Raw genomic sequence first — 22,466 nt, 5'->3', positions numbered from 1 at the left:
CATATCAGTCCAACATTTGACCAGGTGGAGAAGGAGGTTAAGGAAGTCCAGGCAGGGTAAAAGGAGGGGTTATGGAGGAAAGAGAGGAGGGGGTTGTGTGAGATTGGAGGCCAAAGCGTATTTTGAGTCTATGCCAGATGTTAAGACTATGGGGGTTATTTACGAAAGGTAAATCCATTTTGCACTGCAAGTGCACTTAAAAGTGCAGTCGCTCTAAATCTAATGCCACGTACACGCGATCGGAATTTCAGCCCGCAAAAGATGGATGAGAGTTTCTCATCGGAAAATGCGACCGTGTGTATGCTCCATCGGTTTTTTGCTGTCCGAATTCCAGCCAGCAAAAGATTGAGAGCATGCTCTCAATTTTTCGGTCGGGATAAGTTCCTATCCTAAAATGCGATCGTCTGTGGCAATTCCAACGCTTAAAATTCCTACGCATGCTCGGAAACAATTCGATGCATGCTCGGAAGCTTTGAACTTCATTTTCTCGGCTCATCGTAGTGTTGTACGTCACCGCGTTGTTGACGGTCGTAATTTCAGCGAACTTTTGCGTGACCATGTGTATGCAATGCAAACTTGAGTGGAATCCTGTCGGAAAAGCCGACATATTTTTTTCCGACGAGAAGTCCGATCGTGTGTACGCGGCATAAGGGGTAGATCTGAAATGAGTGGAAGCTCTGCTGATTTTATCATCCAATCATGTGCAAGCTAAAATGCTGTTTTTTATTTTCATTGCATATCCCCCTCGGATCTACAGTGACTTTACTTCCAAGTGCACTTTCAAGTGCACTTGCAGTGCAAAGTGGATTTGCCTTTAGTAAATAACCCCCTATGTTTGCTAATTGGGTTATGGATAGGTCAGTGTTTGGCCGGTGTGAGCTACAGGAGATTTGCTGTGGAGAGCGGGTCGCAGTCAACTGATTCCAGTGCAACCCACAGTGGGGATTCTTTTGTGGCAAGGTATTTTGGGCATTTATGCTAGCTGAGTCGCATAGTAATAATTTCGAGAAATTGGGCATGCTTAATCCTCCCCGAATACAAGGGGTGTATAAGGTGGTTGTAGGTAAACGGGGTTTGAGAGTGCCACAAATAAATTGAGAGGTTCTACGTTGCAGGATGCGTAGGTAATACGAGGGAACTGGGATTGGAAGAACTCTAAAGAGATAGATGATTTTAGGGAGGATAGTCATTTTGATTACCGTGATTTTACCCATCCAAGCTAATGATAAGGATGACAAATTTGTCATTAGATTGGTGAGTTAGGTTAGCATATGCGGATAGTTAGCAGTATAAAGATCAGTTGGGTTAGCAGTGAGTTTAATACCCAGATAGGAAATGTGGGTTGCCGTCCAGGTGAACGGGAGAGAGCCCTGCAATTGGGTCCTTGCAGCTGCTGAGTCCCAATTGACTTTCCTAGTTCAGAGGGTCTCCACAATCCCCCTCTTATAGTCCAGGGCCTTCAGACAACTGCTGCCCTAGTCCAGGACTTGCAGACACCCCCTCTCCTAATCTGGGACCTCCTAATCTGGATGGGTAGTGGAAGGGAGATACTCTGGATACTCTCCCAGTATCTACCTTGTACCCCCTCCCCCCTTTGCCACACCAACCACCATTTCCTAGTCAAGGGCCTCCGCTGCAGAGGACAGAGAGTAGCCGGGTCTTTCACTGGCTGGAGAGTGACCCAGCCTGGAAGTGCTGTCATACTTTCCAAGGTTTATAAATGTAAACCTGATTCGTGAACACTCCGAACTCTTCAAAACTACATTATCAAACAGAATACCTTTGCTAAACTTAAACCTCTCAACAGAACAAACACTCAACTCCCTATACAAGGTATTACTACAAACAGCAGACTCAGTGGCGCCAAAACGCAGAACACTCGTCCGCAAAAAAAAATCGAGATGGTTTAATGGCACTCTCACCCTACTCAAGCAAGAACGTAGAAGAGCTGAAAGAGCATGGAGAAGAAATCCTACCAAGGAAAACCATACTAACTACAAAGCACTCACTGTGAAATACCACAAGGCAATCTTCAAAGCCAAAAAAGAACATGTCTCGGACACCATCTCAACTGCCTTAAACCGTCCGCGGGAACTTTTCAAAATAGTCGCTCAGTCAATGAACCCGACCTGCTTAGAGCCCCCAGCAAACGATACTCAAGAATTTTGCAATGAGTTATTAGATTTCTTCATCGACAAAATCGACAACATTCGGAAATCAATTCATCAGAAAATAACAACCAACCTCACTCAACCAAAGCAAAAAGAGGATATCGACACGAACATCACCGAATTTCTCTTTGTCCCCAATCACCACTGACACGACTAAAAACATCATCAGAAGCCTTCGAGACAGCACATCACCAAACGACATAATTCCCACAAAACTCCTGAAAGAATGTTCCAACATCTTGGCCCCTACCCTAACACACCTCATAAATCAATAATTCAAAGAAGGGACTGTGCCAACCTCCCTCAAGCAAGGCATCGTCAAACCCCTGCTAAAGAAACCCAATCTCGACCCTAACTGCCGCAGACCGATAAGCCTCAACACCATCTCCAAGATTATGGAGAAAGCAGTAGTACAGCATCTACAAAGCCACCTGGACACACACCAACTCCTGGACCCTCTGCAATCAGGCTTCCGCCCAGGCCATGGCACAGAAACAGCACTTCTCAAAATATGGGACGACGCCCTTGAAGCAGCAGATGACGGAGAATCGTGTCTCCTGGTACTGTTAAACCTCAGCGCAGCATTCGATACAGTGGACCACAATACTCTACTTGGCCGGCTCACAGAAGTAGTGGGAGCTACAGATTCTGCTCTAAAATGGTTTGCATCCTTCTTAGAGAATCGCTCTCACATAGTGAAACTAGGAACATTCACCTCGGAAACCCGGGTAATCTCCTGTGGAGTCCCTCAGGGCTCACCCTTGTCACCAGTGCTATTCAACATCTACATCCGCCCACTCCTCAATATCATCAGAAAAACGGACCTCTGCTTCCACTCATACGCTGATGACACCCAACTCTACCTTCGCATCACCGGACAAAAAGACCTTCATCAGCAATTAGAGAAATGCCTCACTTTAATAGATGACTGGATGACCATTAGCTCCCTCAAACTCAACGGATCAAAAACAGAACTTCTTCTCCTACACGCTAACAAAAATTCCAAAACTAAGACTCCGTGGACACCTCCCACCATCCTCGGACAGACCATCTCTCCAAGCACCAAAGCCAAGAGTCTCGGAGTCATCTTTGACTCAGGAATGACAATGGATGCACAAATAGGATCAGTAGTTAGAGGATCTTACCATCTCCTCCGCCTGCTACGTAGACTCATCCCCTTCATCCCAGAAGAGGACAAAGCAGCAGTTGTTGGAACAATCAATTCCCGACTCCACTACGCAAATTCGCTCTACGTAGGATTACCCCAATATCAGCTTGCAGCTTGCAACAAGACTGTTAACAGGAAAAAAAACATGGGAATCCATCTCCCCATCCCTAAAGAGCCTACACTGGCTAACCATGAAGAATCGGATCACATTCAAGACCCTCTGCCTCACCCACAAATGCATACAAGGAAACGCTCTGCTATATCTCCGGGAGAAGATAAAACACTACACACCTAATCGCAGTCTTCGATCAGCTAACCAAAACCTCATCATCATTCCCAAATACCGCTACAAAGCAAAGGGAGAACAAAGATTCGCAGTCCAAGGACCTCGGCTATGGAACGCTCTTCCGACCTACATCTGCATGGAAGAAAACCATCAGGCCTTCAGGAAAAAACTAAAGACCTTCCTTTTCTAAGAAGTTGACAACAGAGAATGCATCTAGCGCCTTGAGGCGATTCAGTTCGCATTTGCAGCGCTCTACAAATCCTTCATTCATTCATTCATGAAATTTGAGTTGGGCACATATATCTGTAGTGTTTTCTTATCTCTATCCAAAGCCCTGTGTCCTGTAGCTGTCTCTTGCTGCATTCCTCTGTTATCAGCCTGACAATGTGATGTGAAATCTGTGCACCTGACTTTAGATCCAGGCTTTCTTTCTGAAGCTGGCAGGTCCTTCTGGCACCCTCTTTCCTAGTTCAGAGGGTCTCCACAATCCCCTTAATAGTCCAGGGCCTTCAGACACCCCCTCTCCTAAGAGACAAGTTCTCCATCACATATGATAAGAGCAGCCAAGAGTTTTGAGTCAGTGGAGGTTGCTATAGATTGGCACAGCTCTTGACAATACAACGGGAAGAGCTGAGAGTCTCTACCTATGAGGAGAGGGGTTGTGTGCCTTTCCTCCAATCAGCTGTCTTGGCTGTATGCCCAGGCTTCTCTGCAGTGATAACCAGGAAGAGAAAATCTCCTAACACCAAGGGCACTTTCTAAACAGTATATAAAGCTGAAGACAACAGATAAACATGTAATATTTATGTAGGGAGATTTGTTTCATCCCTGTGTATCATCTGGGGCTGTTCACTTCACTGGGTATATGGAGGGTTTACATCCACTTTAAGAAGTCCTGGATGATTCTCTCTCAGTGAGGAGCCATAGGATCACCCCTAAAGTCGCAGGAACACCTGAGGCAACACCTGGAGGGGATCTTCCTGGGAAACTTCATGCCAGAGTCACACTGAAGCTGAGAGAACGTCTTCAGATTGTCTGGATCACAGTCAGAAGGGCTTAGAAAATTCTCAGCAGAGAGACTGTTGTCTGTGAGCCCCATCTTCATAGAGGAACCGTCCCAGACCTTCTCCCAGAGTTGTCCCTTGGAGGATCTCCTGTGATAAAATCTGTGGTCACCTTTCTATACAGAAGAATTCTGTGTTATCCGGATAATCTCCTCATTCATGTTATTTAGTTCTGGGCATCCCAAAGATTTTCCCAATCCCTGTCCCAGTTCTACAAACCAAACACACCATCTGTCTGAGGAGAGATTGAGTGCCTGGCTGCGGGAAATACTGTGTGCCTGGCTGCGGAACATACTACATGAAATACTGTGCACTTGGCTATGGAAGATCTGTGCACCTAGCTGTGAGAAATACTGCGTGAAATACTGTGTGCCTGGTTATGGGAAATACTGTGCACTTGGCTATGGGAAATACTGTGCACCTGGCTATGGGAAATATGGTGTGCCTGGCTATGGGAAATACTGATGCGCCTGGCTGTGGGAAATAATGTGTGCCTGGCTGCAGGAAATACGGTGTGCCTGGCTGTGGGAAATACTGCATGTCTGGCTGTGGGTAATACCGGGTGCCTGGCTGCGGGAAATACAATGTGACTGACTGCAGGAAATACTATGTGCCTGGCTGCAGTAAAATACTGTGTACCTGGCTGCAGGAAATACTGTGTGCCTGCCTGCGGGAAATAATGTGTGCTTGGCTGTGGGAATAATGTGTAACCAGCTGCAGGGCTGAAACTTGAGAAGACCCGGGCAAAATACCAGCAGCTTCTATGGGGGTAGCACTTCATATACATAAATGAAAAAAGACCAAACATTTTGAACCCCCCCCCTTGATATTTTCTGCTTTTCTGCTATAAAATATGTCCAATAAAAAAATTAAAAAAGGTATTCAATTTTGTGCAAAATGCATTCTGCTACATGTCTTTGGTAAAAAAAACACCTGATAAGTGTATATTGATCGGTAAATGTGGAAGTTATAGCGTCTACAAACTATGGGATACATACTGGAATTTGTATTTATTTATATTTTATACTAGCAATGGCGGTGATCAGTGACTTATAATGGGACTGTTATAGTGCGGTAGGCAATCTGACGCTAACTGGCATTGGCCGGGGGGTACACTAACTGACACTACCAGTAATACTAATACAGTGATCAGTTCGGGGTACACCAATACCGGTATCAGTGCAAATACTGAGCATTTGCGCAAGCATCAGTACTGGCGCAAATGCTCCTGATACCGAAACGGATACTTTGCGGTGCGATTTGGGTCAATACAAAATTATTAAGCACAAATCACACGGCAAATAATCTCATGCAATTGGAACAGGAATACAGTCCGATTCTTCTCCGAATCACAAATGATTTCCCCCACCGCTCCTGTGTGTGTGTGTGTGTGTACAGGGCCGATCCTAGGGTTACAGGCGCCTGGGTGCAGAAATATTTATGGCGCCCCCACATGGGCGTGGTCATTTTTAGTAACTCCTCCCCTTTACAAATATTTCTATGGCAACGACTTAACCACAGAGATGTTCCACCACAGAGTCTTCATTACCCTGGGATCCTTACAGGTACAATAAACAAAATACAGGAAGAGAAGCAAGAGTACTTTATTGGGACCTGGAGGGGGGCCTCTCTGATGGAGACAGAGAGCGCTTCTGTTAGAGAGTCTGTTAGAAAGAGCCCCCAGAAATACTACAGACGTGATACAGGAGATGGTCAGAGACTGCAGACATAGTACAGGAGATGATCAGAGACTGCGGACATAGTACAGGAGATGGTCAGAGACTGCAGACATAGTACAGGAGATGGTCAGAGACTGCAGACATAATACAGGAGATGGTCAGAGACTGCAGACATAATACAGGAGATGGTCAGAGACTGCAGACATAGTACAGGAGATGGTCAGAGACTGCAGACATAGTACAGGAGATGGTCAGAGACTGCAGACATAGTACAGGAGATGGTCAGAGACTGCAGACATAATACAGGAGATGGTCAGAGACTGCAGACATAATACAGGAGATGGTCAGAGACTGCAGACATAATACAGGAGATGGTCAGAGACTGCAGACATAATACAGGAGATGGTCAGAGACTGCAGACATAATACAGGACAGAGATTGCGGACAGAGACTGAGTACAGGAGATGGTCAGAGACTGCAGACATAGTACAGGAGATGGTCAGAGACTGCAGACATAGTACAGGAGATGGTCAGAGACTGCAGACATAATACAGGAGATGGTCAGAGACTGCAGACATAATACAGGAGATGGTCAGAGACTGCAGACATAATACAGGAGATGGTCAGAGACTGCAGACATAGTACACTAGATGATCAGACACCGCATACATAGTACAGGAGATGGTCAGAGACTGCAGACATGGTACAGGAGATGGTCAGAGACTGCAGACATGGTACAGGAGATGGTCAGAGACTGCAGACATGGTACAGGAGATGGTCAGAGACTGCAGACATAATACAGGAGATGGTCAGAGACTGCAGACATAATACAGGAGATGGTCAGAGACTGCAGACATAGTACACTGGATGGTCAGAGACTGCAGACATAGTACACTGGATGATCAGAGACTGCAGACATAGTACACTAGATGATCAGAGACTGCAGACATAGTACAGGAGATGATCAGAGACCGCAGACATAGTACAGGAGATGATCAGAGACTGCAGATATAGTACAGGAGATGGTCAGAGACTGCAGACATGGTACAGGAGATGATCAGAGACTGCAGACATGGTACAGGAGATGGTCAGAGACTGCAGACATGGTACAGGAGATGGTCAGAGACTGCAGACATAGTACAGGAGATGGTCAGAGACTGCAGACATAATACAGGAGATGGTCAGAGACTGCAGACATAGTACACTAGATGATCAGAGACTGCAGACATAGTACAGGAGATGATCAGAGACCGCAGACATAGTACAGGAGATGATCAGAGACTGCAGACATGGTACAGAAGATGATCAGAGACTGCAGACATAGCACAGGAGATGGTCAGAGACTGCAGACATGGTACAGAAGATGATCAGAGACTTCAGACATAGTACAGGAGATGGTCAGAGACTGCAGACATGGTACAGGAGATGGTCAGAGACTGCAGACATAGTACAGGAGATGGTCAGAGACTGCAGACATAGTACACTAGATGATCAGAGACTGCAGACATAGTACAGGAGATGATCAGAGACTGCAGACATAGTACAGAAGATGATCAGAGACTGCAGACATAGTACAGGAGATGATCAGAGACTGCAGACATACTACAGGAGATGATCAGAGACTGCAGACATAGTACAGAAGATGATCAGAGACTGCAGACATAGTACAGGAGATGATCAGAGACTGCAGACATAGTACAGAAGATGATCAGAGACTGCAGACATAGTACAGGAGATGATCAGAGACCGCATACATAGTACAAGAGATGGTCACAGACTGCAGACATAGTACAGGAGATGGTCAGAGACTGCAGACATGGTACAGGAGATGTTCAGAGACTGCAGACATGGTACAGGAGATGTTCAGAGACTGCAGACATAGTACACTAGATGATCAGAGACTGCAGACATGATATAGAAGAAGGTTAGAGACTGCAGACATAATACAGGAGATGATCAGAGACTGCAGACATGATATAGGAGATGGTTAGAGACTGCAGACATAGTACAGGAGATGATCAGAGACTGCAGACATAGTACACTAGATGATCAGAGACTGCAGACATGATATAGAAGAAGGTTAGAGACTGCAGACATAATACAGGAGATGATCAGAGACTGCAGACATAGTACAGGAGATGGTCAGAGACTGCAGACATGATATAGGAGATGGTTAGAGACTGCAGACATAGTACAGGAGATGGTCAGAGACTGCAGACATGATATAGGACAGTGATGGCAAACCTTGGCACCCCAGATATTTTGGAACTACATTTCCCATGATGCTCATGCACTCTGCAGTGTAGTTGGGCATCATGGGAAATGTAGTTCCAAAACATCTGGGGTGCCAAGGTTCGCCATCACTGATATAGGAGATGGTCCGAGACTGCAGACATAATACAGGAGATGATCAGAGACAGCAGACATAGTACAGGAGATGGTCAGAGACTGCAGACATGATATAGGAGACAGTTAGAGACTGCAGATATAATACCCAGGAGATGGTCAGAGACTGCAGACATAATACAGGAGATGGTCAGAGACTGCAGACATAATACAGGAGATGATCAGAGACTGCAGACATAATACAGGAGATGATCAGAGACTGCAGACATAGTACAGAAGATGGTCAGAGACTGCAGACATAGTACAGGAGATGGTCAGAGACTGCAGACATAATACAGGAGATGATCAGAGACTGCAGACATAGTACAGGAGATGGTCAGAGACTGCAGACATGATATAGGAGACAGTTAGAGACTGAAGACATAATACAGGAGATGGTCAGAGACTGCAGACATAATACAGGAGATGGTCAGAGACTGCGGACATAGTACAGGAGATGGTCAGAGACTGCAGACATAATACAGGAGATGATCAGAGACTGCAGACATGATACAGGAGACGGTCAGAGACTGCAGACATAATACAGGAGATGATCAGAGACTGCAGACATAATACAGGAGATGATCAGAGACTGCAGACATACTACAGGAGATGATCCGAGACTGCAGACTAAGGATGATCTCTGGCGTGTTCGCATGCTGCACGTGCCGAGCCCGCCAGGAAGTCGGCAATGCGCTGCGCTAATCACAAGCAGTGAGACATTTCCCGATCTCTGCAGCCGCACATTGGGAAATGTCTAACTGCTTGTGATTAGCGCTGTGCAGTGCCGAGTTCCTGGTGGGCTCTGCACGTGCAGCTTGCGAACGCGCCAGAGCTCATCCTTACTGCAAACATAGTACAGGAGATGGCCTATTAGACCCCTTTTACACTGGAGGCGTTTTTCAGGTGCTTTAGTGTTAAAAATAGCACCTGGAAAAAGCCTTATCTGCAATCCCAGTGTGAGAGCCCGAATGCTTTCACACTGGAGCAGAGCACTGGCACGACGTCCAAAAAAATTCCTGCAAGTTGCTTCTTTGAGGCGCCTTAGGAGCGGTGTATACACTGCTCCTAAAGCGCCCTTGCTCATTGAAATCAATGGGCAGTGCCTGCAAAGCGCCTCCGCAGTTGCGTCTTTGAACCCTTTAGTGGGGGTTAAATGTACCTCTAAAGCGACGGTAAAGCGCCAATAAAAGTAGCAGCGCATTACCGCCGATGCCCCTGCACTGTCAGTGTGAAAGAGCTCTTAGTACATCTCATTAAACATCACATCTGTAGCTGGACTACATAGGTGCAGAAAGGGACAGGGGCTGTGTATCCTATTGTAATCTATCATGCCAAAAAACCTCTCCTAGCAGGGGCAGCCCAGAGCACATCTAAAGGTGTGCAGGGGATGCCATTCCTACACACAGCACACTGACCCACCTCAGTTCTCTCTCCTGCAGCCCGAGATAGAGATGGGAGGGGGAGGCATTCCAACTGGAGTTGGTAGAGACAGTGCGGGATCCCAGTGTGAGGAATTCATTCCCGCACATCAGCATCCACTGACTAGAATCCTCATGTCAGGAAGAGGAGCGCCCCTCCCGCACTGCCAGGCTGGACAGGCTGCCCTATGCTCACACTAGTGTTCTGGATGGACACTCACAAGGAGAGAAGGAGGGAGGGGAGAACTCTGGCTCTTTGGCGCCCCCACCTCTGCAGGCGCCTGGGTGCAAAGCACCCTGCGCACCCTGGGTAGGATCGGCCCTGTGTGTGTATGGAAAGGGAAAAGCGCCATCTAGTGGGCAGTTTAAAAAATGTTAGAACTCACAGTACATATCTGGCCACATGCAAAATAATCTACATACAGTAGTTGTCCCGGTCCACTGATGATAGCAAATCAGGGCCACTGGAGGTGCTCACAGGGATGGAGGAGATGTAGAGGCAGTCTTCCGCCCTATACCCACGGGGTCCCAGGACTTCTCCTCCAGCTCTGTGAGCACCTCCAGCGGCCCTCATTTCTCGCCATTGGCGGACCTAATCACCTATGTAGATTATTTAGCATTTGGTCAGATATGTACTGAGAATTGTAACATTTTTCAAATTACCCACTAGATGGCGCTTTTCCCTTTCTATACACACACACAGGAGTAGTGGGGAAAATCGCATGTGATTTGCGACAATTTTTATTGTATTGATGCAAAGTATCGGTACTCGGTATTGGCAAGTACCTGACCAAATGTATCGGTACTCGCTGATAAAAATACGGTATTGGTGCATCCCTATGATCAGTGATGATACTATACACTGTCACTGTACTAATGACACTGGCTGGGAAGGGGTTAACATCTAGGGGTGATCAAAGGGTTAACCGTGTGCCTAACAATGTGTTAAAGTAGAACTATAGGCAAAACTTTCTTTTTCATTTTGGATAAGGGGGGTTATAACCTCTGTCTGATATTTTTTCACCATCTGTGTCCCATTGGGGAGATTTCCCTTCACTTCCTGTCCCATAGCCAAACAGGAAGTGAGAGGAAATCCCTCCAAATGAAGGGAATTCTTTAGGGACCCCCAGGTCACCAGAACTAGTGTCCTCATTGGAAGATTTCCCCTCTATTACTTTCTGGGGGGCAACCCAAAATGTAGGATTTTTTTCTTACATTCAATGAAAATGGTAAACAGGACAAACAGAGAGGGGGAATCTCCCTAATGGGGGCACAAACAGCAAAAAAAACTGACAGGGGTTCTAATCCCTCTCCCCTCTATATAAAACAAAAAAAAAGTTTTGCCTTTAGTTAATCTTTAACCCCTTCCTGACCAGCTGCCGCAGTTGTATTGCGGCAGGTTGGCTCTCCTGGGCAAAACAACGTTACCTTACGCTGCTTCGCCTTTTGGCCACTAGGGGGCACGTGTGTGTGCCTGCGGCTCGCCGCCGGAGCCAATGCGAGTGCCTGGCGGGCGCGATAATCACTGGGCACCCGCAATCGCTCATGACAGAGTGAGAACCGGGATCTGTGTGTGTAAACACACAGATCCCAGTTCTCTCAGGGGAGAAGAGACAGATTGTGTGTTCATACTATGCATGAACACCAATCTCTGTCTCCTCCTAGTCAGTCCCATCCCCCTACAGTTAGAACACACACTAGGGAACAAAATTAACCCCTTGATCGCCCCCTAGTGTTAACCCCTTCCCTGCCAGTGACATTTATACAGTAATCTGTGCATTTTTATAGCACTGATCGCTGTATAATTGTCAATGGTCCCAAAAATGTGTTAAAAGTATCCAATTTGTCCTCCGCAATATTGCAGTCCCGATAAAAATCGCAGATCGCTGCCTTTACTAGTAAAAAAATCAAATAAAATAATAAAAATGCCATAAATCTATCCCCTATTTTGTAGACGCTATAACTTTTGCGCAAACTAATCAATATACTCTTATTGCAATTTTTTTACCAAAAATATGTAAAAGAATACATATCGGTCTAAACTGAGGAAAAAAATAGTTTTTGTTTTTTTTTTTTAATTTGGGATATTTTATTTTAGCAAAAAGTAAAAGACATTGTGTTTTTTTCAAAATTGTTGCTCTTTTGTTTATAGCGCAAAAAATAAAAACCACAGAGGTGATCAAATACCACCAAAAAAAAGCTCTATTTGTGGGCAAAAAGGACGTCAACTTTGCTTGAGTACAGCATCACACGACTGCTCAATTGTTAGTTAAAGCGACGCAGTGCCGTATCGCAAAAAATGGCCTGGTTATTGAGCAGCCACATCTTCTGAAGTGGTTAATGTGTGTAATGTGTGCGGATTATTACTACAAATCATTGTGTTTCCATGCTTTGTAGGGAGAAGGAACATAGAGATCATTCCCTCTGTGCAGGGCCCTGTTTTGATGACAGAACTCTGGGCTGTGATTGGGCACAGCTGACCTGCTGTATTTAATCACAGCGGGGGGTTGGCACTGGGATGCGCACACACATGTCCTGAACCCCTAAGAGGCCAGCAATGTACAGGTACGTCACTGTGCGTGCATGGGCTGGCCGTTCGATGTACATTGCAGGCGGGTGTCAGGGCTGGGCTCAGCCCTTCCTTCTCTGGGCTGGCCACTCAGCAGTCGGGCTAATTGCCTGCTCCCATCTCTCCAGTTACTCAGCTGTTGATGATCCTGCTCGTCAGTCCTACCTACTTAAGCCGTCCAGTCCAGAGGAGTTCTGCCTTCACCTTGGTCACATCACAAGAAACTATCGCCTGCGTTCTTGTTTAAAGACTGGCTTTGCTGACATCCCTTCTGGCTCCAGATCCTGCTTGCTGTTCCACTACATTGATCCCTGACTTCTGGCTTGGCTGACTATTCGTTCCAGTTACTGAGCTCTGGCTATGTTTTTACTGTTTGTTCCTTTTACTTTTATTATTAAACAAGTGTGATTTAACTGTTCTTCTGTCTCGGTCTGATTTCATGGTTTCTTACAGTAGGCGAAGGCCATGAATTCAGAAGATGCAGTCAATCCACTTGTTGGTAATATTTTTCCAGATTGGATGAACTGGATCACCGCATGGATCAGTTTGCCATGGTGTTACAAACGCTCCTGAGTCGCACAGCTCACCTGGAATTTCCCACTGTGGCCGCCCCGATACAACCTGTTACAGGCCAACCCTGCTACTGCTCCAGTCTCTGTGCCCTCCTCGAGTATTACCTCTATTAGAGGTATATCTGGTTCTGCTCAGCTTCCCCAGCAATTTGGGGGTGATGCAGTCCAATGCAGAGGGTTGAGATATACTTTGAGATGCTGCCCCAGGCGTTTACCATGGACAGAAGCAAAGTAGAAACCATCTCATGAGTCACATGGGCAGGCTGTAGAGGTCTTCCGTCAAGAGCCTCAATGGCAAGTGGAGCTGCAGCGGAATTGAGTGCTTCGATACAAAGGCAGCATCAATGAACAGGCCTGCAGCCCCAGAGTAGATTAGAGCCTGTATCTTGACGGACGACTCAACCCAAGAAAGGGTGACCGAAACCAGGGGCTTATCCTTCTGGATAACTGGGGATGAAATAACGCCACCTAAGGTCTGTCCGTGACAGGACCTCAAGGTTTGGGCGTTCCCTGGACGGGTAGGACAGGACTTCAAAAAGTGACCTGCCTGGCCACAATAAAGGCACAATCTCTCCTTCCTCCTAAAGGCTCTCTCATCCAGAGAGACACGTGAAACCCAAGTGCATGGGTTCACCTTCACTGCCCGACTCGGTACCAGGAGGCATGGGAGGTGAGGGAGGCAAGGGTGGGACTGCAAAGCTCTGAGACAAACGTACAGGAGGCTTGCGCCAATGCTCCTTAAAAGAGTCTTTCTCTGAGTCTGGAGTCAATGAGGATGGCAAATGTGATCAACCTCTCCAGCTCAGTGGGTAGAGCCTCCAGCTTTTGTGAGAGAGCCTTGGCCTAGGCAAACCCTCTATGGGAGACGCAAAAACCTGTTGTCTTTAGTTACCCTGAGTTTGTGGCTTCTTTTAAAAGGGTATTTGACATTCCCGCACGCTTTGCTTCTGCTGCCAAGTGCCTCATGTCCATCAGAGTACGAGAACTGTTGCCGATTACACCACTGAATTCAGTACTCTGGCAGCAGAGGTTGCTTGGAACATGGTCTCTCGGATAACATCAAGGATGAGATAGCAGCCCGAGATCTACCCACTGAGCTGGAGAGGTTGATCACATTTGCCATCCTCATTGACTCCAGACTCAGAGAAAGACTCTTTTAAGGAGCATTGGCGCAAGCCTCCTGTACGTTTGTCTCAGAGCTTTGCAGTCCCACCCTTGCCTCCCTCACCTCCCATGCCTCCTGGTACCGAGTCGGGCAGTGAAGGTGAACCCATGCACTTGGGTTTCACGTGTCTCTCTGGATGAGAGAGCCTTTAGGAGGAAGGAGAGATTGTGCCTTTATTGTGGCCAGGCAGGTCACTTTTTGAAGTCCTGTCCTACCCGTCCAGGGAACGCCCAAACCTTGAGGTCCTGTCACGGACAGACCTTAGGTGGCGTTATTTCATCCCCAGTTATCCAGAAGGATAAGCCCCTGGTTTCGGTCACCCTTTCTTGGGTTGAGTCGTCCGTCAAGATACAGGCTCTAATCTACTCTGGGGCTGCAGGCCTGTTCATTGATGCTGCCTTTGTATCGAAGCACTCAATTCCGCTGCAGCTCCACTTGCCATTGAGGCTCTTGACGGAAGACCTCTACAGCCTGCCCATGTGACTCATGAGATGGTTTCGTTGTCTGTGGCCATAGGGGCTCTTCACCATGAGATAATCCAATTCCAAGTTATTTCCTCACCTAAGCTTCCGCTGGTTATTGGTTATGCTTGGTTACCCCTCTTTTGATTGGCTCTGTGCTGAGGTGCTCTCCTGGTCACCACAATGCAGTGAGACATGCTTCCAGAAGGTAGCCAAGGTCCTGTGCACAGTTGGAAATTCAGCTTGCTTTGTCCTCTGCGTATCCCCCGCAGTCTAATAGGGCCGCAGAACGAGCCAACCAGTCCTTGGAGCAATTCCTACGTTGCAATATTTCTGATTATCATAACAACTGGTCAGACCTATTACCGTGGGCAGAGTTTGCTCACAACAGTGCCTTGAATTCTGTTTCCCAATTGCCCCGTTTATGGCGAATTATGGTTTCCAACCTTCCATGTTGCCTGACTTGTTTGTTCCGCAGAGTATTCCTGTGTTAGAGGAGCATCTCTGTGGTCTTCGTTCCACTTGGGAACAAGTCCAGGAGGCTTTGCTTCATGCTAATGATAAGTACTGACTCCATGCTGACCGCAGACGCCTGCCTGCGCCTTCCTACCAGGTTGGGGACAGGGTCTGGCTGTCATCTCGCAACCTCCAACTTCGTGTTCCCTCAGAGAATTTCGCTCCTCAGTTTATTGGGCCCTTCCATATTCTTTGCAGGATTAACCCAGTGGCTTACGTATTAGACCTTCCTTCTAATATGCGTATTTTGAATGTATTTCATGTCTCCTTATTAAAACCTTTGGTCTGCAACCGCTTTACCACCTCAGTGCCACACCCTCACCCTGTACAGGTTGAGAACCATGAGGAGTATGAAATACAGTCCATTGTTGATTCCCATAGGTTCCGTGGGCGCATACAGTACCTGGTGCATTGGAAAGGGTACGGTCTGGAGGAACGCTCCTGGGTCTCATCCTCAGACATACATGCCCCTGTCCTCCTCCGTGATTTTCATAGATGATTTTCCCTCAAGCCTGGTGGTCCTCCGAGGGGGAGGGGTCATTGAGGAGGGGGTACTGTCAGGGCTGGGCTCAGCCCTTCCTTCTCTGAGCTGGCCGCTCAGCTGTCGACTAATTGCCAGCTCCCATCTCTCTCCACAGTTACTCAGCTGTTGATGATCCTGCTCGTCAGTCCTGCCTACTTAAGCCATCCAGTCCAGAGGAGCTCTGCCTTCGCCTTGGTCACATCACAATAAACTATCTCCTGCGTTCCTGTTTAAAGACTGGCTTTGCTGACATCCCTTCTGGCTCCAGATCCTACTTGCTGTTCCACTACTTTAAACCCTAACTTCTGGCTTGGCAGACTATCCGTTCCGGTTACTGAACTTTGGCTATGTTTTGACTACGTTTTGTTCTTTTTACTTTTATTATTAAACAAGTGTGATTTAACTGTACTTCTGTCTCGGCCTGATTTCATGGTTTCTGACAGCGGGCAGTCTAAAGGCAGTATGATCTCTCAGTTATTTGTAGGACCATGCCTGATGAAGTCATTGTATGAGTACAATCTCTCAGTTATTTGTAGGAAAGTAAATTAAAGGAGTTGATTTATGAAAAAATTGTTGAAAGAATGTGACAAGCCTTCATCCAGCCATGACAAGTTCTTCCCAAATTTGAGTTAACACAGTGATTTCCTATGATTGTTAGCTCCAACTAGTGGCCATAATGCGGCATTTTTCCTGAAATACCGAAATCAAGAAGAATAGTGCAGTATTGCCTTATGGTCACTAGATGGAGCCAAAGATCATAGATAACCACTGTATGAAGTAAAATTCAACCAACATTTGTCAAGGCTGGATGATAGCTTCTCACATTTGTCCAAATTTTTACTCCTTTAAAAAGACCTCTAAGCGTTTGTGAAATCTAACACCAAAAAATTTACGCAATGCCATTGAAAGGTAATTTACCCATTTTTATTTTTCTACTGCTATCAATGACCAACACGGTACAACACTTCATCCATGTCTTTGGTGATCTCTGATCTCCTTATGAACTGTTTCTTACATGATGAAGATCAGCCATGGATTATATCTGAGGTGTATATCAGGGTGTGCTTCTTCCCCACATGAGAGCTGTGATGTCCAGCAACATTCATATAGAAGACATTTCCCACACTCAAGGCACTAATACACCTCAAGGGTTGTGTAGGATCCCTGATGTACAGGAAGACAGGACTTCAGTGAGGAACAATTCCCTCACTCAGGACAGGAAAGTGGCTTCTGCCCCATGTGCAATCTCTGATGTGTGTTAAGATTGGACTTCACTGAAAAACATTTCCCACACTCAGCACAGGAATACGGCTTCTCCCCTGTGTGAGATCTCTGATGTGTGTAAAGATTGGACTTCCGTGAAAAACTTTTTCCACACTCAGGACAGGAATATGGCTTTTCCCCCATATGAGATCTCTGATGTGTGTAAAGACTAGAATTACGTGAAAAACATTTCCCACACTCAGTACAGGAATATAGCTTTTCCCCTATGTGAGATCTCTGATGTGTGTAAAGACTGGAATTACGTGAAAAACATTTCCCGCACTCTGGACAGGAATATGGCTTCTGTCCCGTGTGAGATCTCTGATGTGTTTTAAGATTGGATTTATCTAAAAAACATTTACCACAATCAGGACAGGAATATGGTTTCTCCCCCATGTGAGCTCTCTGATGTGTATAAAGACTGGACTTTCGAGAGAAACATTTCCCGCACTCAGAACAGGAATACAGCTTCTCCCCTCTATGAGATCTCTGATGTGTGTAAAGATTGTACATCTGTGAAAAACATTTCCCACATTCAGAACAGGAAAGTGACTTCTCCCCCGTGTGAGATTTCTGATGTCTGTAAAGATGGGAAATATTTGAAAAGCATTTCTCGCACTCAAAACAGGAATACGGCTTCTCTCCTGTGTGAGTTCTTTTATGCACATTAAGGCCAGATTTAAAGTGGAAACCCTTCCCGCACTCAGTACAGGAAAACCTCTTATCTGTTGAAAGGATGGCACCGACTCTCACAGTCTGAGGTTCCTCAGGATAAGAGGAATACGATGGTCCATCTACACTGTGTGGTGCCGGATGGACATTTGAGGTAGCCGGGTTTTCTCCTGGACTATACTGTGTGATGTCCTCATCTTCTACTTTACAGTCTGGAGACAAAGTGAGACAATCCTCTGAGGTTTTCCTCATCTCCCGTCCATCTACTAAAATAGAAATAAAAAGATTATTACTAGACATGAGTTCCCCTAAACCAGGACTCCGCCCACATCAGGCAGCTTTGTCTCTGAGGATCTTATAATTCCACCCTCAAGGTAACTAGCAAATGGGTCCTTTGATCTCCTACCAGTTCATTTCTTTATTCATAGACCTTAGTTAGAGAGTGAGGAAACAATGAGAACTGTCTTTTATAGGAGTGACAGTGATGAGGGGATTATAGGACAAGTGTCCCCACCCCCTCTATCACTCATTGCCATCTTCCCAACACAAGAAGTCCTGCACTTCCTTATTTAGTCCATGATTTAGTCATGAATAACAGCAGGGCTGAGCCCCACCAGAGGTCAGAGAGTGAGGATGGTGGGAGAACAACCTAGATGAAGATCCTGAAGACCACTCACAGATGATTATACAGTAATGTTGGAGAGCGCTGCTCAGAGAGTGAGAGCACCTGGCAGCGGGGGCAGCTGGTAGACAGTAAGAAACAAGAACTAATGATGGAAAGGTTCCCAAAAGCAGCACTGATGACATTCTCTATGCTGCCCCTCCTCCTCCAGAACCTCTCCCTGATGCTAGGCACATTCTCCCTATCCAGCGGGTTCCTCTCCTTCAACTAACCAGATGCAAAATGTGCACAACTGCAGTGTGCCATTGATTTTTTTTTATAAGCACTGCCCTTTACTAAAGATGTCCAACAATAAAAAAACAGTGAAATTTCAGCAAGGTAAACAGACGATTAACAAAAAAAAAAGCAATAATGATAGGCAGTACATTATACAACATAATCAGAATACTTGGCTGGCAACTGCTCCTGGTTAGACCAAATAGGGCAGCGACCCTCGCTGGGACCTTCCAGCTTGTCTTTGGGATTATCATTCACTGGGGTTTGTCCAGGAGCCTTAGGTGCTTTGGGGTTATCATAAGTAGGCATACCACCCTTGCCTGGGCTATCATTCATGTCCTCATAGGAGTCCACAAGCTCCTTGGAACTCGGAGCACTCTTTCAGTCCTCTGTAGAGTGATATTCCAAAGAATCAGCGGCATTTTCATCTCCAGATCTGGGGGGGGGGGTTGGCAGGGATCATCTTGAGGGGTGGCAAATAACACTGGACTGGTACCTCCTTGACATTGGGAAGATCCACAGGGTTAGAGTCCCACAAGTCTGCAGAGGGCCTGATGGGATAGTCTCTGCACAACACACAGTAGGTTCTGATGGAGGTGCTACCTGTTGACTTCAGGGCCCCCAGACATCACATCATATAACAGCAGCAGTAAGAGTGGCTGTTTCTCCACCCTGTATGAGGTGATTTCCCAATAGGGTTTCAACTTGCTACCGCTCTCAAATATTGGGTTTTTTACTAGCACCTGGTCCTCCGGCTGTAGCAGCAAAAGGCTGAGAGCAATTTCCTCAGCCACATCTCAATGGTGTCCAAGAACTAGCTATTAAACCCTTTTCAGCACACTGCTCTTGTACCCATTTGTTGGGAGTGCTGGGGGATTATATGTTCAGAAGTAGGTCTACGGGGAGCCACCCCCTATGCCTGAATATGAGGAAGAAGGGGGTGTGTCCCATGGCCTGGGGTACTGTGTTATTGTAGGCTCAAATGACACCCCCCATGTGTTGGTGCCAGTAGTCTGAATGCCCTTGTGCCAGAGTCTGAAGTATGTCTAACAGTGGGAGATTAAAATGTTCACAGACCCCATTGCCCTGTGGATGGTAGAGGAAAGTGTGGGACTTATGGATTCTGTTCAGACAACACAGCTTCGAGAATACCCCAGGTTCAAAATTAGGTCTTTGGTCTGAAAGGATGCACTTGGGGCACCCATAGGGCTAAACCAAATGATTCCAGAATAGTCTGGTGGTGGTTACAGCAGTTTGGTCTTTGGTGGGTATCACTATTCCATACTTTGAGAAGTGGTCTATAACACCAAGGCATAGTGGAACCCAGATGGAGAGGCTGATACCGTTAAGAAGTCCATCATCACTAGTTTAAAGGGTTCCGAGGTGGTGATAGACTGAGGGGCCATTTATTCTGGAATGACCTTGTGCGAGGTTCAGGCCGTACATTCGCGACAAGCTCGCTGCACCCACTCTGACAGTCAAGAAATGTTCTCCCTGACTTGTGCTCAGTACAGTCCACCCCAGTATGCCCGATTGTGGCGTGAATTATCTGGTAGACCTGCAAGATGTGCAACTGGGAGACCACGATTTGGAAGGTATCCTGTTGTTCTGTGGGGATGTGAGCTTGATGGTACATAATGTTATCCCTTATTTCTAGCCAGTCCCAATGCCGTAGCAGCAATCTAGACATGTCCTGGTGACCCCTGGCTCTCACAATAAGTAGGTTTATGCTTTTGGGAGAGGAAACATTTTCTTTGGAAAAGATCAGGCTCTTTTTCATTAATAGTGTCCCACTCAGCCAGCTTATGGATTTCAATCACCTCTGGCAATGGTTCTGCCTGTTGGCCCCTGGAAAAGTGTGTAGAAAAAGGTTGCAGAGTCAATACAGGGGCCACTTCCAAGGTCTCTTGACTTACATCTACATCACGCATGGGCTTCTCTACCGGGAAATGGAAAATGGCATCCATGTGGCTATTTAGCCATCCCAGATTATAGTGTATATTCTAATTAAACTTAATTACATTGGGCCAAGCAGGCAAATCCCAACTTCGCCCTTTTTCAAGTAAGCAAGGGGGATATTGCTGGCATAAATTTCAATTTTGCTCCGGGGATACTACATTTTTCTGTGATGGCCCACACCAGGGGTAACCGTTCAAATTTAAATGGGCTGTAGTTGTGAAGGTTGCATTCAGAGGGCCGCAGGCTGCGGATTGCATAAGCGATTACCCTCTTGCATCCATCTTGCACTTGCCTAGGCCTTTGCAAGCTGCCATTGGTGTAGACTCTGAAGGGCTTCGGGTAGTCAGCATAATCCAGGAGAGGTGCAGCCATGAGATGTTTTTTAGGGCATCCAACGCTTGCTGTTGGGGTTCACACAATTAAGCCTGGATGGAAGGTGACTGTCTCCTCTTTTGGTGAAGAGGCTGTCCATGCAGCAATAAGGGCAAACTTGGGGATAAATTGCCTGTATACCCTACTAGCCCCCGTGTCAGGAAAGGCACATACATGTGCTTAGGCGCATGAATAGGAGGAAAACTGTCACATTGTGCCATTGGCATCAGACTTGTTATTTAAACTGCACTAGTCCCCTGTGTCAGTGCTGTTTGGTGTACTATGATCCTGTGCATCTGTGATCTGTTCCTGTATTGGTCTTCTGGTGTCAGCCCAATCTGCTCCTGACTCTTCCAGGCACTGCCTGCACAGACCTCTAGCTCATCTGTGGAATATGCTTATATGCTGATACTGGTCAATGTCCAAGAGGGTCATGGCAAAAAAAAAAAAAAAAAAAGAATGCCGGCATTGCCCAGCAACAGAAAAATGTTTAAAAAAAAACAGAGAGGGGTCCCCCTCAAAATCCATACCAGACCTCATCTGAGCATGCAGCTCGGCAGGTCAGGAAAGGGGAGGGGGATGAGCTAGTGCCCCCCCCCCCCTTCTGAACCATACCAGGCCACATGCCCTCAACATTGGGCGGGTGGGTGCTTTGGGGCAACAAGGGCCTTTTATCGACAACCTTGGTCTGTGGTTGTCGTGGTCTGCGGGTGGAGGGCATATTGGAATATGGAAGCCCCCTTTAACAAGGGGGCCCTCCGTCAGAAGGGGCGGTACCACCGGGTGACATAGCCCGCCCCTTGCCTATAGAAGAACTGTCAAAGCGCAGAGTGGGCAGATGTCAGAAGGCCTCCCAGGAGGCGGAGTGTTTTTTTCCTTCTTCTATTTTTGGGGTTCGGTGGGCGTCGTAAATGACGATGGATTTACATCGAGGGACACTATTTTTTTTATTTTTTAAAAAGGGACTTGTCAAAAACTGTTTCTTGTGGTTATTTTTTTTTTTTTTACAGTTTTTTGGTGACTGGGTAGGGGTACCCGATACCTATTCACATAGGGGGGAGGGGGGCTGGGGTCCTCTTGTTAAAGGGGGCTTCCAGATTCAGATAAGCCCCCCGCCCACAGACCCCGACAACCACAGCCCGGGGTTGTCGAGATGAGGCCCTTGTCCCCATCAACATGGGGACAAGATGCTTTGGGGTGGGCAGAGCCCCCCTGCCCCAAAGCACACACCCCCAATGTTGAGGGCATGTGGCCTGGTATGGTTCAGGAGGCGGGGGACGCTCGCTTGTCACCTCCCCTTTCCTGAGCTGCCATCGGGAGGT

The 22,466-nt window shown here is 46.8% G+C and overlaps 1 protein-coding gene across 4 annotated transcripts in view; it reads right to left on the bottom strand.

The window, feature by feature from the left end:
* Positions 1 to 16,884: 16,884 nt before the first annotated feature.
* Positions 16,885 to 22,466, bottom strand: part of LOC141121865 (uncharacterized) — a 306,769-nt gene continuing 301,187 nt past the window's right edge. For 3 of the 4 annotated variants that reach the window (XM_073611621.1, XM_073611620.1, XM_073611622.1), the window contains one exon: positions 16,885 to 18,181. In XM_073611621.1, the coding sequence (XP_073467722.1) occupies positions 17,187 to 18,181 (995 nt within the window). In that variant the 3' untranslated portion in view covers positions 16,885 to 17,186. The remainder of the gene's footprint in view (positions 18,182 to 22,466) is intronic. The other variant, XM_073611618.1, reaches the window with a different exon arrangement.

The sequence above is a fragment of the Aquarana catesbeiana genome, unplaced genomic scaffold (assembly GCF_042186555.1).
Source record: "Aquarana catesbeiana isolate 2022-GZ unplaced genomic scaffold, ASM4218655v1 unanchor233, whole genome shotgun sequence".
Lineage (NCBI taxonomy): Eukaryota > Metazoa > Chordata > Amphibia > Anura > Ranidae > Aquarana > Aquarana catesbeiana.
The sequence above is the reverse complement of the archived record's forward strand: the minus strand, read 5'-3'. Positions and strand labels throughout refer to the sequence as shown.